Source organism: Physeter macrocephalus, chromosome 7 (assembly GCF_002837175.3).
Source record: "Physeter macrocephalus isolate SW-GA chromosome 7, ASM283717v5, whole genome shotgun sequence".
In the NCBI taxonomy this organism is placed as follows: Eukaryota; Metazoa; Chordata; class Mammalia; order Artiodactyla; family Physeteridae; genus Physeter; species Physeter macrocephalus.
Genome location: NC_041220.1, coordinates 68,865,900 through 68,887,215, shown reverse-complemented (window position 1 = coordinate 68,887,215; position 21,316 = coordinate 68,865,900). Strand labels below are relative to the sequence as shown.

The following is a 21,316-nucleotide window of genomic DNA, read 5'->3' as shown; positions in this document are numbered from 1 at the left end:
AATCGTATGGGAGCAGCCTTGATCCATTAGTGATTAGCCCTTTACTGCCTGTTATATTAATGAAATCTTACCCTTCCATATGCTGCTTGATATTCCTTAGCAATCAGCTGCCGCTGTGCATTCGACCTCTCAGTCAGAATGCTAATGAGCGTTTTCTCATCGGTTCCTAAATGAAACGAAAATAATTGTATTCACCATCAACTCAAATATGCTTAATATCTGTTGTGAACAAAAGAAAAATGATTAACGGTCTGAAACCAATGCAGGGAGGAAGGCATTTTAATTTTTAATTTCCAGGTCTTACCAGGTTGGCATCTTTATTTCTTTGATTGCCTGGCTTTTGGAAAAGAAAATTAACTTTATTTGGATAGTTTAGGGGGAAGAAAACCATCATTGCCCAAATATTCCTATCCGTATATCAGACAGAGGAAGTAGCACAAAGAACATACTGCTTTTGAAGTAGGTTTTTTCATCCTTCTGAGGTTCCGTTACTGTCTTATCACCTTTTATCTTTCTATCTCCATGTGTGATATAAAAAGACTTTTTTTTTTTCTCTAGAAAAAAAGGAACTGACATTTATCAAGAACCTACCATGTACTAGGCACCTTTTATTCATTGTCATAGTTAACATTCACAGGGCCCTGGGCAGTAGGTATGATTAAGCTGTTCTAAAGATAAAGACACTAACGTTTAGAAAACTTAACCTCACTTGCCAAAGTCAGGCAGCTTTTAAGTGGCGCAGCAAGAATCTGAACCCAAATCTCTTAATCCAAAACTTTTATTTCTATCAGTGGTCCATACCTCTTTCAGGCATTTCAGACCCATATACTTAACCACCTGTTGTAAGTACAAGTAAAGGGCTGATGCTGGCCTGCCTGAAAATAACCTCCAGGTCACTATTTTTTTGGTAATTATAGTATTAAGATCATGTGAGAAGTTGTGTCTGCTCCTTTGTGGTAGAGGACTGCCCCTGGGTTGGGGGCTGTGAGTTGGCTTCTGTCTTGGGCCTGCATGACTAGAATGGTATAAAAGATCCATTGGAATTCAAGGCTCAACTTCCCTGTGTTGAGGTGACCCCCACACACCTTGGCTCCAAACACCCATGGCAGTGGTACACACTCTACATGAATGACGGGGCAAAAGAAACCGTGTACTTGATTAGCTGCTGGGACTTCTAGTGACGGATGTTGCCCCACTGGGTCTTTGGTCTTGTATTCTTCTGCATAGTTAAGTAAACAGAGTTAGATTAACCCTCACTGTGCCCTGTGAGTCTGATTATCAACTTGGACCTATAAAGGTATCTGAGTTGGTGGACGACTAGACACCTCCAACTACAAGTATCACAAACTCAGCTGCTCCAGGTTGGATTCTATTTCTTCTCTAATTTGTCTTTCATCCTATGTTCCCTCACCAATGAGACCACTATAGATGCAGTCATCCAACCAAAGATCCTGGGAGTCATCCTATACTCCTTTCTTTTCCTTACTTTCTACATTGTAACAATCACCTGCGTCTCTTGGACTTGTCCTCTTCTCTGCCACTGTGCACTCATCATATTTTACCTAGAAACTTCAATAGCCTCCTAACTTGACCCCCTTATAATTTATACTGTATATTACTGCCTAAGTAAATTTTTTTGTCTAAGTAAATTTTTTTAATGCATCAGATCATGTCAGTCCCTTGGCTGAAATCCTAATGATTCTCTGTAACCTTCAGGATGAAGTTTAAGCCCCTTAGCTTGTGCACCAGTTAATTGGGACCTCGCTCCCACCTCATATTCTAATTTCCTACCCCCTTCTTTGCATCTCTATACCTTTTGCCACTAGACTCCAGATATAACTAACTACCCACAGTCACATGCAGGTTGTACGCCAGGCAATTTCTCCTCTCTTATTTCTGCACATGCTCAAGACCAGAAAATAAACCAAGATGTCTCATGGTTCAGAGGCTAGATCTGACACGTCCCTAAGGCAAATGCCACCATGACACCTGGTTTTGGTGTTGGGAGTAGTGCTTACAAACAAAAACCTCCTTCTCAAAGTGGGCCTGCAAACCAAAATGTATAAATTCGTGAAGAAACATAATGTTAAGGAAGAAAGACAAGCGACAGAATTTAAAGACCATTAATTCATTCAAAGTGACATTAACTTCATGGAAAAGTCTATTCAACCCTCTGTTTAAATAGGCAATCAAAGAGATAGATAAAGAAATAACTTTCATTTAAAAATAGCAATTAAAAAATAACCTAAACAGGCAGAAATACAATACTATTATACTGATAGTAATAGTATAATTACTATTATGAACCTTAATAGTATATAATTCATGGAACTTTACAAACTGACCCTCAAATTCATAGGACAGGGCAAAGAGCCAAGAAAATCTCTTGCCTTACTAGACACTAAGTGTCATTATAAAATAATAATAATTATGTAATAGTCATAAAAGTAATTATGACAATGTTATATTGAGACAGTGAGAGGCAAACAGACCAATGGAATGTAACAGAGAGCAGAAAAATAGCAAAACTTATAGGACAGCAGTGGCATTACAAATCAGTGTGGAAAGGATGAACTCTTCAATTGATTGCACTGGGACAATTACATAGCCACTTGAGATAAAATAAAATTAGATTTAAATGCCATTCACAAATATTAATTCCAGGCAGATTAAAGATCTCAGTGTGAAAAATAAGACTGTAAAATTTTGGGGAGAAAATACAGGAGGATATCTTTATGAGCTCATCATAGAAAAGATACAATAAGTACAAATCATTACAAAAAATATTGGTAAACTTAATTTCACTAAAATTTAAAACTTCTATGCGATAAAAGTTACTGTAGCCAATATTAAAAGAAAATTACATTCTTGGAGAAGGTATTTTCATAGCTTGTAATTTTTTTAAAAAGTTTTGTATCCAGAATTTATTTTAAAAAATTTTAAATTTTAAATTAAAAATTAAAAATTTTTTCTTGCCAAGCACAAAGAAGACAACCCAACTGAAAAATGGATAAAAGATATGGAGGTGTAATTCATGGAAAAAGAAGAAAATAAACAAGAAAGGATGCTTAACTGCGTCAATAATGGGGGATGGGGAGGAGGAAGGAAACAGATACAGAATGAGATACAGTTTTAGACCCACTCAATTGGAAAAACTGAATAGGATGACCGCAGCAAGTACTGATGAGAATACGGAGAAAGACTCATATATTGCTGGCAGGAATACTAATTTGTATATTTATTTGAGAGAGCAGTGTGGCAAAATTTCTAGTTAATCTGGAGATGAACATTACCTTCAACCCAGACATTTCAACCATTATATTCTAGAGAGGTGCTAGCAAATGTGCACAACAAGACATAAGCATGACTATTCAATGCAATATTTTTATATTGTAATAGAAAAGAATTGTAGGCAATTTAAATGTTCCCTCACTATTCCCATCTTACGATGTAATAACTCAATAAACTTCTGCAGTTAAAAATTAATGAACTAGAGCTAAACATATCAACATGGATAAATCTCAAAAACATAATGTTAAGGGACAAAAAAACAAGTTGCAGAAGAAAACATACAGTAGGATTTCAATTTATACTGTTTGAGCCCATGCACAACAATAGGTACATACATATGGAGTACAGAATTAAGAGTTTCATGGGAATAAATTCTAATTTAGAATGCTGTTTAATCTCTAGGGAATGAGGTGGGAATGAGACCCAGGCAGAATCATCGGGGATTGCATCTATAATGATTTATGGTGATGATGATGATGATGATGATTGTTGGTAGCAGTGATGGTCATGGTAGTGTTTAATATTAAGTAAACATGGCAAATATTAAGATATAATAAAACTGGGTTCCCTATACTTTGCCGCATTATTTCACAATTTTTTAAAGTACCTCATAATGGGCTTCCCTGGTGGCGCAGTGGTTGAGGATCTGCCTGCCAATGCAGGGGACACGGGTTCAAGCCCTGGTCTGGGAAGATCCCACATGCCGCAGAGCAACTGGGCCCGTGAGCCACAATTACTGAGCCTGCGCGTCTGGAGCCTATGCTCTGCAACAATAGAGACTGCGATAGTGAGAGGCCCGCGCACCGCAATTAAGAGTGGCCCCCGCTCGCCACAACTGGAGAAAGCCCTCGCACAGAAACGAAGACCCAACACAGTCATAATAAATAAATAAATAAAAATTAAAATAATAATAAAATAAAGTACCTTATAATTTCTCTAATTGAGTAAGGCAACTTGGGCAACCTGAACCCATGCACTTCTAGCTTTAACTTCCTGATGTGCTTCAACATTAAAAAAGGAATCGTAAAGCATCACTCACCAATTCCTCTGATTGCCTTATGAATCGCTTCAGCATCCACTGATGCGCTAAAGCCTGGATAATCTCTCATTGTCCCTCGGTGTCCAACCTAGAAGAAAATATCCGACAGTTCCGCTAGTCCAAAGTGACATCTTTATTTATGTTACATACGCATATTCCCATATGCCTACTGGAAACACACAACAAACCCATAATTTGCACACCTTTTTATCACTTCAGGAGTGGTTCAAGAGAGTCTCCCCACCCCAGATATGCAGGCAATATGACAGCTACCACATTTATAATAAGGCCTCTCCTTTTCTTCTCTTGTGTAACAAATTGAAAATATAAAACATTCATTCTCTAGAGCAGTGAATTGTGTTAATCATGGTGATTCTGAAGAATATTTGCTTTAAAGTGATATCTTCATGAAAGCAGTGAGAAAGTGGAAATTTCCTACATCTTCTTTTTTCAAGTGATACTTCAAAGCTCTTCACTGTATCTCATCTAGAAGTAACTGTGGTTTATAGACTTCAAGATGTTTTAATTAATGTTGACCATTGTCCTTGGGAAAACCTACACCAAAGGATCCATAAATGAAAACCCCATTAGGACTGTCTGTTCTTAAGCTTTGTTTAATGGATGTACAATTGTGGCAGATAAATTCCCTTCTGAAAGCTCCACTGACATAGCTCTTCAAGAATAGCATGGAAGTAAAATATGCCATGATACTAATTTTAAGCACATAAACTAGAAACTTGTCAGTAAGCTGAGAAAGACCATCCTACAGAAGGAATAAAATATCTTAAAACTGCTTAAGAGAAATTGAGAAAAATCCAAGTAAACATGTACTTATATGGTACTTCCTAACTCTGAATAAAAGTCTGTCTCTACAGTGACAATGTTTTCTTTCTAAACTGATGTTCCTATCCTATTACTGAGTAATATTGGCTCTGTTGTCTTGTGTTAATATGGCTTCATTTAGGCTCTCCTGAAGTGTTTAATATTTTCATGAAAGGACATTATCTTGTCTCGTTAAAGTGAATGGAAAATTAATGTTCTGCCACAGTAAAAAATGATAGTCTGTTGATTCAACAGATTGGATTGAACAATTTATTTCAATACAATCCAACATTGTTTCATCTTAAAGTACCCAAAGTAAAGTTTTGATTCTAAAAAAGTAATTATAACAAGTTAGAAACTAATTGTGAATGTGCCTGATCTAAAACCACCTGTAAGAAATCAGTCACTTCAACATAATCTTTGGAGAATTCTCTTTCTTCAAGGCTTAATAAATGTTTTATGGATTCACACAGACAACTGGCTTCATTTCAGTTCTATTCATTTATGAACTTTCGCGTTTATCTTATCTGTCCACCTTCCCTGTCTGGCATTTTAGAAGCATCACAATATTGGAGCATTTGAGTGTTTCATGCCCAGCACTGTGGCACCTTTTATACCTTAACTATAACCTGCACAACAGCACCGATGAATGAGTAAGAATGACCCATGTCACATATAAGACACCAAGATTTAAGGAGATTGGAGAATTTGCTCAAGTCCACATAGCTAGTTAAGCAGCAGAATTTAAAAGCAGTTCTGAACATTGCAGCCCATTCCTAGTCTGTCTTAAAACGTAGTCTTGGTACCACCTGGGTTGATTCTTTTGTGAAATAAAATTCTTTTTTTTTTTTTTTTTTTTTGTGGTACGCGGGCCTCTCACTGTTGTGGCCTCTCCCGTTGCGGAGCACAGGATCCGGACGCGCAGGCTCAGCGGCCATGGCGCACGGGCCCAGCCGCTCCGCGGCATGTGGGATCTTCCCGGACCGGGGCACGAACCCCTGTCCCTGCATCGGCAGGCGGGCTCTCAACCACTGAGTCACCAGGGAAGCCCTTAAATTCATATTTTATGGCAAGACAAGAAAAATTTAAACATAAACATTTTTTTCTGCCCTTTGGCCTCCTCTCTCCCCTCTGTTGTGCACTGTGTATCCGCATTATGCATCGACCAAACCTCCCCCATTGGCAGGAACACCTGCTCAGCCATAAAGAGCAACATTCTCCCCGCACCAAGACAACTCCTTAAAAGATAACATTCCTTCTTGATCATTACCCACCACTTTGTACTTGCAGCTCTGGATGGTGTGAACTGTCAATAATATGTCATTTAATGGACAGCCCTCTGTCTCAAAAAACTTATACAACTGTGCTTTGAGTTCTAGAGGGTGGAACAGTTCTCAGAGCTTTCTGAGAGGCTGTTCCTGGGTCATAATCCTCAACTGGGTTCGAATAAAATTTTCCATTTCCTTCTTAGATCGGTTGATTGATTTTTCATTGATTAAAATGCATATGACCAGGCCCTGCCCTAGACATATGGAACCATGGTCTTTAGAAATGAGGTGTTAGACTGCACATGTTTTAGAAGCTCCCCTGGTGCTTCTGTGCCATGCAGATATTCACATGGCTGCTTTTGAATAAAAAAGACAAAACTGTAGTCAGACTCTAATTATCCATGAATTACAAAAACTCAGGGTTTCCATTCTAGCTGTGACCTTTTCACTGCCCTCTGCTACCTATACATCAAAATATGCTGAAATTCCAATGCACAAAACTAGAGAAGGATGAAATTTCCAATCCATTATGCAACTTGCTACCTAGTAAGAATTTAATGGGGAGGAAGTACTCGTTTGATTAAAAGGAAAAAAACTACACACATACACACACACACCCCTGTGTGAAAAATGGCACGGGACTTCTGAAATGGAATCTTAGTGAAATCTTTCAAAGTGCTTCGGTCATTTAAACGAGCAGTATATTCATTTGATAGACTTCATTGCCCAAAACATTCAGAAATAAATACATGACTTATGAAAAAAAATCTTACAGTAAAAGAAATTAATGGAATCTTTTAAAGTAACGCATGTCAGGCAGTGAACGAGGTGCTTCACAGACATCTTATTCAACTCTTACCATGACCTTAAAGGGGGGGATTTTATTATTTCCATTTAAAAATGGAAGAAACTGGATCTCAGAGAGATTATTTGCTTGACATAACTCTGCTACTAAGTACAGCCCCAGAATTTGAACCCACTTCCTTGTAACTAAAATGCCTTGAGTTCTCCACCACATCATAAGGCCTCAGGAAATTCCATATTAGTGGTTCTCAAAGTGTGGTTCCTGGATCAGCAGCATCAGCATTGCCAGGAAACTTATTAGAGAGCAAATTCTCAGGCCCCACCACAGTCTTACTGAATCAACAACTCTGGGGCTAAGATTCAGGATCCGGGTTTTCACAAGCCCTCCAGAGGATTCCAATGCACTAACGTGTTTGAGAATCACTGCCCTATTTCGTTCTTAGCTGCCCAGAAAACCAAAACAAAATTGAACAAACAAGTCATAGATTCTTTTGTGGGCGTGGAATAAGAATTTGATGATGAGCTCATTGTTTCAGGAATGTTGGCATTTTTACAGCCAAACCAAACTGCTTGCATCGCCTGCTCCATTGCAGGTTTAATTCTTTGACATTTAAATTACTAATCAATACTGGACTTAGTTTATTTCTATGAACCCTACTACCCTAACAAAGTGTCAGCGCTAGTGCAGGACATCACATGAATACTTGGCAAAGTCTTTTTATTTTTAATCATGTTTGATCAGATTTCCATCCACATCCCTTAAACACATTTAGTTGCTTTTCTTTTCTCAAACTTGACCTTCAGATGCCCCCAAAGGGAACATGATCCTGAAACCAGTTGGAAAATAAATTTACCGCAAGGAATGTCCAAATAAAGGGGGGAAACAACAGGAGCTCTTTATATTAATAACAATTGCTGCTACTCACTATTTGCTAAGCACGTTTCCTGCATTAGCTCATTCAGTCCTCACAGTAAACTGATAAAGCAGATATAATAAATCCTATTTGCAGATGACGACTAAGCTGTCGCCCAAGTTCTCACAGGCGGCAATTGGTCAGTCTTTGCTCCTAATGACTAGGCTAGGATGCATCTTTCTTCTTCATGCCTATTTAATTTTCCCTGACCCTCTAAAACTATCCTTCAGATGTCAGTCATAACCCATGACACCTTGAAGCCACTGGTGTGGCCAAGCCAGGCCTGGGGAGCTGTCTGCCACTACCCCTGAGGGAAGCCAGTCTGTCCTTGACTTGGGAAAGTCAGTCATATCTATTTCTTCATGAAAGCACACTGCGTTTGCAAGAAGTAAAACATTTATATTCAGAAGAATGGATGAAAGAGAAAAACACAGGGTGCCAATCCTGCTGACAAGGAACATATTTAAAGCCAAACACTCCAGAGCAAGAATAGCAGCTGCTGCAGGTACATTTTGAAGGTGAGGCAAAGCCAAACCCTGCATCACTTCCTAAAGCCTTGGAAAGGCCATGTCCCAAAACTAAGCTTTCAAATCAGAGCCTCATATAAACCTTCAGGACTTAGGAACTCTCGAAGAGCCAGGGAGAAATGATCACTCTCTGCTCAGTGTCAAAACAGTCTGCTGGGTCATGAGGATTTAGGATAAAAGAAAAAATGGAGTAGACTAAAATAAATAAATAAATAAAAGGATCAAAACGTGGAAAATATAAAACTTATTCAATTTTCCAGGAAAAAGTGGTTTTCAAAACCAAAGAAAGTCTACTATAAAAGGCCCTGAAATGAAATATGGTCAAGTGAGGCAGGTGGCATGGGTTGAATTGTGTCCACCCCTCCCCCTCAAGAAATGTTGAAGTCCTAACCCACAGTACTTCAGAATATGACCTACTTGGATATAAGGTTTTGGCAAATGTAATTAGTTAAGATGAGGTCTTAACTAAGGATGGGCCCCTAATCCAATATGATTGGTGTCCTTAGAAGACAGCCATGTGAAGACAGAGACATACAAGGAAATTGTGAAGGGAAGATGAAAGCAAAGATTGGAGTTGTACAGCCTCAAGCAAAGAAGCACCAAAGATTGCCAGAGAATCAGAAGCTGGAAGGGGTGAGCAAGGATCCCCTACAGGTTTCAGAGGAAACATGGCCTGCCCACACCTTGATTTCAGGTTTCTAGCATCCAGAACAGTGAGACAATAAATTTCTCTAGTTTTAAACCACCCAGTTTGTGGTACTTTGTTACAGCAGCCCCAGGAAACCATACAGCAGGGAAGAAGCCAGAGAAAAGGCTTGGTAACCACTCAGGTCCTGCAGGGCAAAGGGTAGCGTTGTTTTCTTTTCCCTCAGGCTGGCAGTGATCACTGCAGACAGAAGGCTCCCATCACCACTGCAGGCTCGCTCTCCACCTGGGGCCGGTAAAGAGAAGTAGGGCGTGGGGAAAGCAGGGACTGGCAGCCTCAGGGACGCCTGACAGGAGCAAGAATGCCATTATGGCTTTGTCTGCATGCATCCAAGAGGTTCTAGGGAGATGTCTGCATTTCTTCCTGTGCTCACTCAAAGGAGAAAATACCCATACTTGCCAGCTTTTCTTGTTCTGATTTCATCAGGGGAGTCCCAGAGCCAGAGCACTGGAATGTGGTAACATTCCAGTGTTGAGCTGGAGGGTGTTGAGCTGGAGTAGAAAGATGAATATGATTCAGAAATTAGGGAAGAAGGGGACAAACAAGCGATTTATGTTGTGTTTCCATGAAACACAGATTATAATAAAGAGAAACCCAGATTCCTTAGAAGCATGTGTCACTCAGGGTTAACCCAGCCAGACCCCTGCCTTCTTTTGCCTCCTGGGCCTCTCCTTTGTTGGCTCCTCCCCTTTGGCTGACATCTATAAAGTAGGTTCTAAAATGGAAAGTCTCTTTCTCTTTTCTTTCCCTCTACTCCTGCTGTGGGTTATTTCTGCCACTTCCCCTTCTATATGCAGACAACTCCCACAGCTGTATTCCCAGCCCAGACTTCTATTTTGAACACTGGTTATATCTCATGTATCAACTCATTATTTCCTTTCAAAATGATTTCTTCTACCATGTATCAGTTACATGGTACTTACTTGTGCTTTATACATATTTGCTCATTTAACCCTCCGAACCCATCCTATTATGATCCCATCTTACAGGGGAGAAGACTGAGGCACCGAGAGTTAAAAGACTTGCTGATGGTCACATAACTTACCTGTGGCACAGCCAGGATTTGAACCCAGGCAATCTGGCTCCACTGTCTGTGCTTGTCTCCAGTTTGCTCTTCTTCTTCAATCCCTTTAAATGGCACCACCAACCACCAGAAACCTGGGGGTCTCCTTCAATTCCTTCTCTTTCCATCCAAATGCAATCATCTGCAAGACCTGATGAGACTATCTCAAAAAAAAGAATCTCCTGTGCACTTCTCCCCACCTTCTTTGGCACTCCTGTCATCCAAGTCACCATCATTGCTCCCCTGGACATGGACATCTGCCCTAGTCTCCCTTCCTGCTTCCTTCTATGCCTACCTCTAGCCATTTCCCACATTTTCTAGCAGCCCAGGGATCTGTGAAAGATCTAAGTCAGGTCATGGCATTCTCCTACTGGACACCCTTCTCTGACCTCCCACTGGATATTCAATAAAGTCCAAACTCCTTGCCCTGTCCACACAGCCCTGCAACATCTGGCCCAACCTTCCTGTCACCTTCACCTGGAGCCAGCTCTCCCCTTTGCCCATCCTACTTCAGCTCTCCAAAACTCCAGCTGATCTACTGTGATCTCTTTCTCATCTTCATGCCTTTGTTTGTGCTGTTCCCTCTATCTGGAATGTTTTCCTACCTTCCGTCTTCTGATTAAGGGCCATCTTCTCTGACAAGTCTGCCTGGGGCCACTTGACCCTGTCTTAACAGGATCCTCTCCAGTTATTCTGTCTCAGCACCCTTTCCCCTTTAGGGCACTCAGCATTCCTCAATATCTCTGTTTATATCTGTGTCTCCACCTCCTCTAAATTAAAGCTCCAGAGGGCAGAGACCTTTTGTTTTGCTCACAGCATACCCAGCTCCTAGCCCAGTGCTCAGCCTCCAGCTAGGGGCTTAATAAACAACTGTGAGTGAGTCTGCTGGAAGTAGATGGAAGCAAGACAATGATATCCCAAGGTGTGGGCTTTCTCCAAGGTCTACACTAGACAATTGGCTGTCTGATGAGGTTGCTTCCTTCAAATATTCATAGTCTAGAAATCAAAGTGATCATTGTATCTTGGGAGATTTGGAAGATGTCCGGACTACATAAATGACCTCTATCAGCACCACAGGCTATGCTAAGTCTTTCAATCTGGTTCCACAAGCCTAGATGGATGCCTGGTGCACCTGGGATGTTTCCAGTGATTCTACTGTATCTTCCTTCCTGTCTCTCCAAGCACTCAGCACTTCTCTGTCAAAGGCAGCAAACCCAACTATCTGGATTGAGCTTGAAACACTGGGCCCCTGAAAAGACTTCCTCAACACAAACTTCTTTCTCAGAATCATTTTCATTATTTGTTTGCGGCAGATTATAAATAAGCTGTATTCATCTTCTTTTGAGTCATATAGCACCAGTGTCTGAGAATTATTTTTTTGTACCACAAAGTCAGGAGCTTAACTTAGCTAAGACTTCATGACCAAATTCTCCTCTCGGCCAAGGGCCACAGAGAGTTGAAGATTATTCTGGCCACATCCTCAGCTCCGTGCATATCTAACTTCATCTTACGGGGGAGACACCTGCATTTAAGGGACCTTCACTCTAACTGTGGCAGATACAGGGAACTTGGCTCACTGAAGTGAGAAATCTGGCTTCATCACATCTTCTTGGCTGGAGAATCATGGCTGGCTTGGCAGGATTTGGGGAGTACAGTGGTGACACTCACTCTCCTCCCACTTACTTCAATTCTATGGGAATAGGGATCCACCTGAGAGGGACCAAGATCAGGAACATTTACTGTTTGTAACATCCTGGGAAGAAGATTTCTTGCATCGATGACCAAAGTCATTAATGCTCACGTGATATGATGTTAAAATGCACCGTTTCAGGGGGCTTCCCTGGTGGCGCGGTGGTTGCGCGTCCGCCTGCCGATGCAGGGGAGCCGGGTTCGCGCCCCGGTCTGGGAGGATCCCACGTGCCGCGGAGCGGCTGGGCCCGTGAGCCATGGCCGCTGGGCCTGCGCGTCCGGAGCCTGTGCTCCGCAACAGGGAGGCCCGCGTACCGCAAAAAAAAAAAAAAAAAAAAGCACCTTTTCATGGATTTCGTATGAGTATGTTTGTTGTTCATGCTAACAACGAGTTGCTACAGATTTAAAGATATTTCCTAATGCAAAGTAAACCTAGACAGTGGAAACTCCTTCTACAGTTCATGCAAAGGCTGTCAGGACTATAGGCATTCTTTGTGGCCCTTGGAGGACCCTGAAGTAACAAAAGAAGAGAACTGTAATGCTCCCCCAAATCTCCTTGTCCCTCTCCTATCACTTCACTGGGGTTTTCTTATTGCTCTTCTGCCTCAGAGCTTTATACCTGCTCTTCTCTCTGCCTGGATGGTCTTCCCCCAAATATCCTCCCAGCTCACTCCCTCACTCCAAGTTGACTTCTACTCACATATCTGAGCAGAAAATAAGGTACCCTATCACTCTCATTCTCCACCTCTGCTCTTCTCCAGAGTACTTAAAACTGACTTAATATTCTATACACTTATTTCTTTGTTTATTAGCTCTCTTCCCTGATAAAATCAGAGGCATGTAAGCTCCACGCTTTTTTATTTCTCTTTCCCTGCTGTATCCTCTGAGCCTAAAAGAGTATCTGGCACATAGTAGATGCTTAGTAAGTATTTGTTGCATGAATAAATGAGTACAAAATGCTTTCTTGTTCTGGGTCTTGTTTTCCTTGACAATTCTCAAATGCCATTACCAGACTTTTCAGAGATCCATGCTATATCTCAAAAATCTGACACAGGCACTCTTCACCTTTCGTAAATCCTGTTCACATGAGACTGTCACTACTCTTATTTAAACATGCCTCCAGAACGTAGGCGAGGTATTTAATCAAACACAAATAGTTGAAGATGAAAGGAGCAAAGATCTGAGAATGCAGGAAGGGGCAGACTTGAGAATTTTCTACCCTTTTGACTTACTCTCTTAATTCATGTGAGACCTCTGTATTAATCTTATTGCTCAGTACTCTAAAATACTTATGTTTTCTAACTGCTTTGCATCCACCAAAAAAAAAAAAAAATAGACTTTCAAGAGAGTCAAATGATACCTTCTCCCCTTCACATTCCTTGCTCTCAATCTAAAACGTTTTCAACAGCAACAAGTTAGATTGTCAAATTACACTTTTTATTATAATTAAATATAAAAGAGGGACCCTCCCTCCTTGGTGGTTAAGCTTGGGTCAGGGAGTGGCAAAGAGCAGCCCTTTAATGTTTGTTCCGTTCATTCCCAGGAAGCCTCTCTCTTTTCACTCAGATTGTATGATATTTCTTTCCACGGTTTGTCCTAAAACAAAGCTCTAAATGTTTTGATTTGAAATCCAGGTCTAACCTGTTTTTCATTAACTTCCTGCAGAGGACCATTTGTGGAACTCTCTGAGTGCCAGTATTTAGCTAAAGAAGCTTCAGGAACCGTGGTTTGAAACACACACCAAATAGGAAGTTACAATCATGTCAAAAGTACCTAATCAGGCATGATGCCTATTCACTGGTTGGGATGTGAAAAGTCCATTTCCATGAAAATAGTTATAAGCCAGATCATCCAGCCCTGAGATGCAGTAGACAGGAGGGAGACCACAGAAGAAATTCAGCACATCCACATGCATGTAACACAGGTGTCTTCTCCATATGTGGTTTAAATTTGCATGGTTGGGAAGAGCAAACATACCAGGAAAGAAAGGTCTAGTTGGATGTCCCACCAAAGCAAGAAATATGAAAGTGGATGGGGCTCTTACGAATCCTTTGTACCCAGTACCAAAAACATCCAAATGCCCGGGGCTGATGTCATCCATGGGGCAGAATTTGAAAGGCACTGCCTTCCCAAAATTCCCTCCATGTTAGCACACTGCACCTTTCCTGGGAGCCCTACCACTGGTGTCCTTCCTCTGGGTTACGTTGCAGAAATGGGAACATTGTATCCTCATGTGTCAAACTACACCAATCTTGTCCCCAGGAAAGAGAGGAAGGATGGGGTGGGGAAGGGAAGCTGTGCTCTCTAATTCTCACCAAGGACATATTATGATGGGGTAGCTTCTCCTATTAGCAAGTTTCCACCTTAGATAAACCTTCCCCAACCTTTCCACCATCAAGCATCCCTTTTTGTATTTCTTCATGGACCCCATGTTTTGAGTGATCCTGCCTGCCAATCTGTATCTATTACAAAACATTAACTCATTTCCCCCAGTCTTGCTTGTGATTAAAGATGTAACTTCCGATCAGAGCTTCCGATCAGCCTAAGATAACCAGTACCTTAGCGTTGACAGCATTTTAGTAAAAAATACAGGAATATGACGTTTTGAAAAATCTATGCAGCCTTGATGTAAGTTATATGTGTATGGTATAATAAAAATATATCTGATCTTTGTCCTGGGTTCCAGCTACAGAGCTTCAAAAACCACTGGAATTTACTGAGTGATGGGAGTGTCTTTACTGTGCTAATAAGGTGAGTCATGGTGGGCCATGAGACACCTGTAGCATCAGGCTGGTTACTAAAAAGACCCAGCCATGTGATTAGAGGGTTGGCACTTTGGAAATGCAAGGGGACTGGAGACCGAGTTCAATCGTGGCCAGTGACTTAATCAGTCACGGCTATGCAGTGAAACTCCAGTAAAAGCTCTGGATTCCGAGGCTCAGAGAAGCTCCCTGGCTGGTGAACACACTGATGTGCAGGAAAGGTGAGGTGCCCTGACTCCACGGGGAGAGGGCTTGGAAGCTCTGCATCCAGGGCCTTTCCAGAGTTTGCTCTATGTGTAGGTCTTATATTAAAACTGTAATTGTAAGCATAGCACTTTCAGTGAATTCTATGAGGTGTTCTAGAGACTTACTGATCAGGGTCATGGAAACCTAATTTATAGCCCCTGGGTCAGAACAGCAGGTGGCTCTGAGACTTGCCGCTGGTGTCTGAAGTGAGGCTTGAGTCCTTAAACCTGTGGAGTCTGATGCTAGTCCTAGGTAGTGTCAGAATTGTACTGCGGTCCACCCACTGGGAGTGAGAACAGAGCATTATCTTTAAATATATATAGGCATCCAAACCCATAGAATGCCTTTAAATACATATAAACATCCAAACCCATAGAATGTACAACACCAAGAGTGAACTGTAATGTAAACTATGGACTTTGGGTGATAGAGATGTGCCAGTGTAGGTTCATCAATTGCAACAAATGAACCCCTCTGGTGGGGGATGTTGACAATGGGGGAGGCCATGCATGTGTGGGAGACAGAGGGCACATGGGGAACCTCTGTACCCTCCTCTTAATTTTGCTGTGAACCTAAAACTCCTCTAAAAAAAAGTCATATTATATATATATATTTTTTATATTTCATATATATATGTACATATATATAAATGCAAGAAAAAACTAAAAATAGGCATGGTCAGAAAACATCTATTTGGGGAAAATCCATTGGTTTCAGATGGCTCTGAGAGAATCATTCCAATGGGGAGGAGGATGCTGTTGATGTGTACTAAAACCAGGCCCAGGAAACAGGCAGAAGCTTCTTCACTAAAACAGTTGCAGGGATATTAATTATCAAGGAATATGTTTTTAGAAAAAAGCTAATATACTGAAATGATAATGATTACAACATCTACTGAGTGCTCACTGCATGCCAGGTACTGTTCATGCATTTCACATGAACTGATTTAATGCCTTCAAAGCCTAGATGATGTAGGTACCGATATTACACTTATTTTACAGATGAGGAAACAGACATAGCAAGAGACTAAGTAATTTGCTCAAGGTCATATTCAAGAGTTTGCCTTTTAATCAATTAGAGAGTCATGAAAAGTAGAACTGGGGTTGTGGCTGGATGGTCTTCTTTCTGCTCTGGAAGAGCCCACTGCACTAGGTACACACTGCTTCCATTGTTCAGCTACCCTTTGGATGAACTCCTTCACATTTATAGGAAGTTATATTTTCATAAAGTTTCTTTTATCCCTTGGTTCCAGAGTCTTTCTATGTTCCCCTTCCTCATTTTGCAAATTAGCATTTGGAATGGGGAAGGAAGAGTATATAGTTAGTTCGGATGTTACAACAGTTCATGATGATTATAGTGATTCTCAGCTAATGTTGAAAAATTTTAGTAGCATAATAAAAATATTAATTTGAGGGTTCAAATAGTTATTGCATTCATTATTATTCTGTAAAAGTAAGTTAGGAATTGACCAAGGAGCAAAGAGCTCAGAGTATTCCTATGAGAAAGCCAGCCTTGTAGAAGGAACACATAGGAAAAATACTGCTATGGTATCTTAATAAAAATGTTCCAAGACATTCTCATTTGTGTGTTGCCTGAGTGCTTGCTATAGATGTAAAGGCAACATTTGACAAAGACCTTGAGTTCAAAGAGTACAAACTGATAAGATACCAGGCCCTCTCATCAGGGGTGAAGTAGTAGAAGCCAAGCCTGAACAGAGATACACAGGTTTCCTCTGTTATCTTAATGCAGAGCACCTCTATGAAACTTTCCATAAGCTGAAATGGTGTAAAGCCAAGGGTATCCCCAGATTTTTAAAAGTTCACTTTATGCCACTTCAGTTTTTTGTTTGTTTGTTTGTTTGTTTTTGTGATACGCGGGCCTCTCGCTGTTGTGGCCTCTCCCGTTGCGGAGCACAGGCTCCGGACGCGCAGGCCCAGCGGCCATGGCTCACGGGCCCAGCCGCTCCGCGGCACGAGGGATCTTCCCAAACCGGGGCATGAACCCGCGTCCCCTGAATCGGCAGGTGGACTCTCAACCACTGCGCCACCAGGGAAGCCCCGCCACTTCAGTTTTAAGAAAGACCTTCATTAATACATTGATGGCATAAAAGCAAAAATCCTCTTTGGATTTCTTTCAGTTACCAAAAACAGGTACAGGCATATCATGTCTTTATTGCACTTCATTTTGCTTTGCAGATATTGTGTTTCTACAAACTGAAGGTTTGTGACAACCCTACATCAAGCAAGTATATCAGCGCCATTCTTCCAACAGCATTTGCTCATTTCGTGTCTCTGTGTCATATTTTGGTAATTCCAGCAATATTTCAAACTTTTTCATTATTACTATGTTTGTTATGGTGATCTGTGTGCAGTGATCTTTGATGTTACTATTGCAAAAAAAGATTATGACTCCCTGAAGGCTCAGATGTTGGTTAGCATTTTTTATCAATAAAGCATTTTTAAATTAAAGTATGTACATTGTTTCTTTAGGCAATGCTATTCTACGCAACAGACTACAGTATAGTGTTAACATAACTTTTTCATTGGCTATATTCCCCATGTTGTACAATATATCCTTATAGTTTATTTTATACTTAACAGTTTGTACCTCTTTACTGCCCTACCCTTATACTGCACCCCCTACTGGTAACCACTAGTTTGTTCTCTATACTTATGACTCTTCTTTTGTTATATTTACTAGTTTGTTGAATTTTTTGATTCCACATATGTGATATCAAACATTATTTGTCTCTGTCTGACATTCACACAGTATAATGCCCTCCAAGTCCATCCATGTTGCTGCAAATAGCACAATTTCATTCTTTTTATGGCTGAGTAGTATTCCATTGTATGTATGTGTGTGTGTGTGTATATATATATATATATACCACACACACCACATCTTTATCCATTCATCTGTTCTGTTGATGGCTTAGGTTGTTTCCATATCTTGGCAATTGTAAATAATGCTTCTGTGAACATTGGGCTGCATGTATCTTCTCAAATTAGTGTTTTTGGGTTTTTTGGATATATATCCAGGAGTGGAATTGCTGGGTCATGTGGTCCAAACTAAACCACTTTTAGTTTTTTGAGAAACCTCCATACTGTTCTCCATAGTGGCTGCACCAATTTACATTCCCACCAACAGTGTAGGAGGGTTCCCTTTTCTCCACATCCTCACCGACATTTGTTATGAGTGTTCTTTTTGATAACAGCCGTTCTGACAGGTGTGAGGATATCTCATTGTGGTTTTAATTTGCATTTCTCTGATGACTAACGATGTTGAGCATCTTTTCACATGTCTGGTGGCTATCTGCATGTCTTCTTTGGGAAAATGTCTATTCAGGTCTTCTGCCCACATTTTAATTGGGTTGTTTGCTTTTTTGATGTTGAGTTGTATGAGTTGTTGATATATTTTGGATATTAACTCCTTATCGGTCATATCATTAGCAAACATTTCCTCACATTCAGTAGGTCGCCTTTTCACTTTGTCAATGGTTTCCTTTGCTATGCAAAAACTTTAAGTCTAATTAGGTCCCATTTATTTACTTTTGTTTTTACTTCCTTTGCTTTAGGAGACACATCCAAAAAATATTGCTACAATTCATGTCAAAGAGTGTTCTGCCAATGTTTTCTTCTAGGAGTTTCATGGTTTCCAAAACATAACTTTTATATGCACTGGGAAACCAAAAAATTCATGAGACTTGTTTTATTGTGATACTTGTTTTATTGCAGTGGTCTGGAACCAAACTGCAATGTCTCCAATGTATGCCTGTACTAACATAGATCTTTCATAAAAGCAAAGTTATGTAATGCAAATTTTCGAAAAGTGTGGTTACCATATTCAAAAATTTTAACAAAGGAAATAGTAATGCAACATTTGAAACAATGGGAGGGTTCCAACACTCCTAGATAGAATATACAGACTTAGGAAACCAGCTAATCTTTCATCTCCAACAGTAATGTACTGAAATTGCAACCAAAATCTTCCCTCTTGATCATATCACTCTAATAATCTCACCATACACTGGTAAACACAAACGATCAACCATGTTGTAGAAAAGCATGGACTGATTGCTCATTTGTGTTTGGGTGTGTATGTGCTTTTGTGTTAAGAGGGAAAAAGAGAACAGATAAAACAGTGATAAGAGTATTTACAGAAATCTGAGTTTTTTAAATTGTGGTTTAAAAAAAGTGTAACATAAAATTTACCACTTTAAACATTTTTAAGTGTACAGTTCAGTAGTGGTGAGAATATTCACATTGCTGTAAAACAGATCTCCAGAACTTGACTTTTTCATTGTATGGAACTAGAACTCTATATCCATTAAGCAACAAATCCCCCTTTCCCCCTCCCCCCAGACCCTGGCAACTACAATTCTGTTTTCTGCTTCTATGAATTTGACTACGTCAGATACCTCATATAAATGGAATCATACAGTATTTTGTCTTCTTATTTCTCTTAGCATAATGTCCTCAGGGTTCATCTATGTTGCAGCATATGTCAGAATTTCCTTCCTTTTAAAGGCTAAATATTCCACAATATTCATACCCCACATTTTGTTTATCTATTCGTCCATCAACGGACACTTGGGTTGCTTCCAGCTTTTCGCTATTGTGTATAATGCTGCTATGAACACAAGTGTGCAAATATCTCTTCAAGATCCTGCTTTCAATTCTTAGGATATTTATCCAGAAATGGGATTGCTGGATCATATGGTAATTCTATTTTTAATTTGTTGAGGAACCACCATACTGTTTTCCATAGTAGCTCTGAATTGTTTTTGATATTTGCTCTCAGATATCTCACTCATAAATGTTAGTTCTTTAATTTGAGACAGGAGGAAAATAGGAAAGAAAAAGCAAGGCAGTAGGAACCCCTCTCTGGCTAGGGCCTCCTTCTTCACTCGAGCCCCCCAATCTCCCCTCCTGCCCACAGCACAGCTTCCCTTTTCTCGTCTATTCCCGTCCCTTCTTTCCTGCTGCCCGATGCCCAATGCTACCATCCCCTCCCAAATAAAATGTCCACACGGTAATCCTTGGACCCTGTGAATGTGTTATGTTACATGACTAAAGGGACTTTGAGGATGCAATTAAGGTTCCAAACCTTAAAATAGGGAAATTATCCTGGATTACCCAGGTGGGCCCAATCTAATAATGTGAGCACTTAACAGCAGAGAACTGTCTCCAGCTGGAGGAAGTAGAGGAAGGCAGAAGAGAAATGTCCCAGAAGGGCAAGCTAGAGAGACTACAAGCATGAGAAGAATTCCATGCACCACTCCTGTTCTGAGATGTAGGGGCCACACACAAGGACTGGCAATGGCCTCCAGGAGACAAGGATAGTTCCCACTGACAGCCAGCAAGGCACCCAGTCTCACAACTGCAAGGAACTAAACTTTGCCGACAACCTAAATAAGCTCAGAGGTGGATGCTTTCCAAAGTCTCAGAACCAAATGCAGCCCTGCCAACTCCTTGATCTTAGCACTGTGAGACCCATTTTGGGCTCTAACATATAGAACTGTGTGGAGATAATAAAGGGGTATTGTTTTAAGTTGCTAAATGTGTGGTGATTGCTTATGGAAGCAGTAGGAAACAAATACACCCTCTCTCACACTCACCTGGGTCTCTCCCAGCCCTTCAGAAATGTGCCATAACTTTGAAGGTGTCAGCTGGAGAGCCTGAACAACTAATTCCATGTCGATTCACTAATGGACAAGGGCTAGAGGGAGACTAATTTTTTGGAGAGATGAAAGTTTTTTTCATCTGACTCTACTAGATATCCATAATAGCAGCAGGAATTTCAGACCTGGAAAGGGCAAGATCAGCCTACTGGCCAGTGACAAAAAATAATTTGGGACCAAGCAAAGCCTCACAATAGCACATCTACCGACACCGTGCATAACAAGGCCTGCTCATGTCTCCATACAGGTTATTCTTGAAGTCTCTCTGCCCCTCACTTATAAAATATAATGTATTTTCATCATTAAAAAAAATCAGAGGGACTTCCCTGGTGGTCCAGTGGTTAAGAATCTGTGCTTCCAATGCAGGGGGCACTGGTTCGATCCCTGGTTGGGGAACTAAGATCCCACATGCTGCGTGAACAGCCACCCCCCCAAAAAAGAAAAAGAATTTAAAACAAAGAATCAGGGGCTTCCCTGGTGGCGCAGTGGTTGAGAATCCGCCTGC

General features: G+C 40.7%; 1 protein-coding gene across 3 annotated transcripts in view; it reads right to left on the bottom strand.

Moving 5' to 3' along the window:
- Positions 1–21,316, bottom strand: part of ANXA3 (annexin A3) — a 54,827-nt gene that overhangs the window by 28,468 nt on the left and 5,043 nt on the right. For 2 of the 3 annotated variants that reach the window (XM_007107188.4, XM_007107187.4), the window contains 2 exons: positions 4,331–4,418; positions 72–166 (listed from right to left, as the gene is read on the bottom strand). In XM_007107188.4, the coding sequence (XP_007107250.1) occupies positions 72–166; positions 4,331–4,418 (183 nt within the window). Of the gene's footprint in view, positions 1–71; positions 167–4,330; positions 4,419–9,770; positions 9,863–10,416; positions 10,577–21,316 lie in introns of those variants that run through there. The other variant, XM_007107190.4, reaches the window with a different exon arrangement.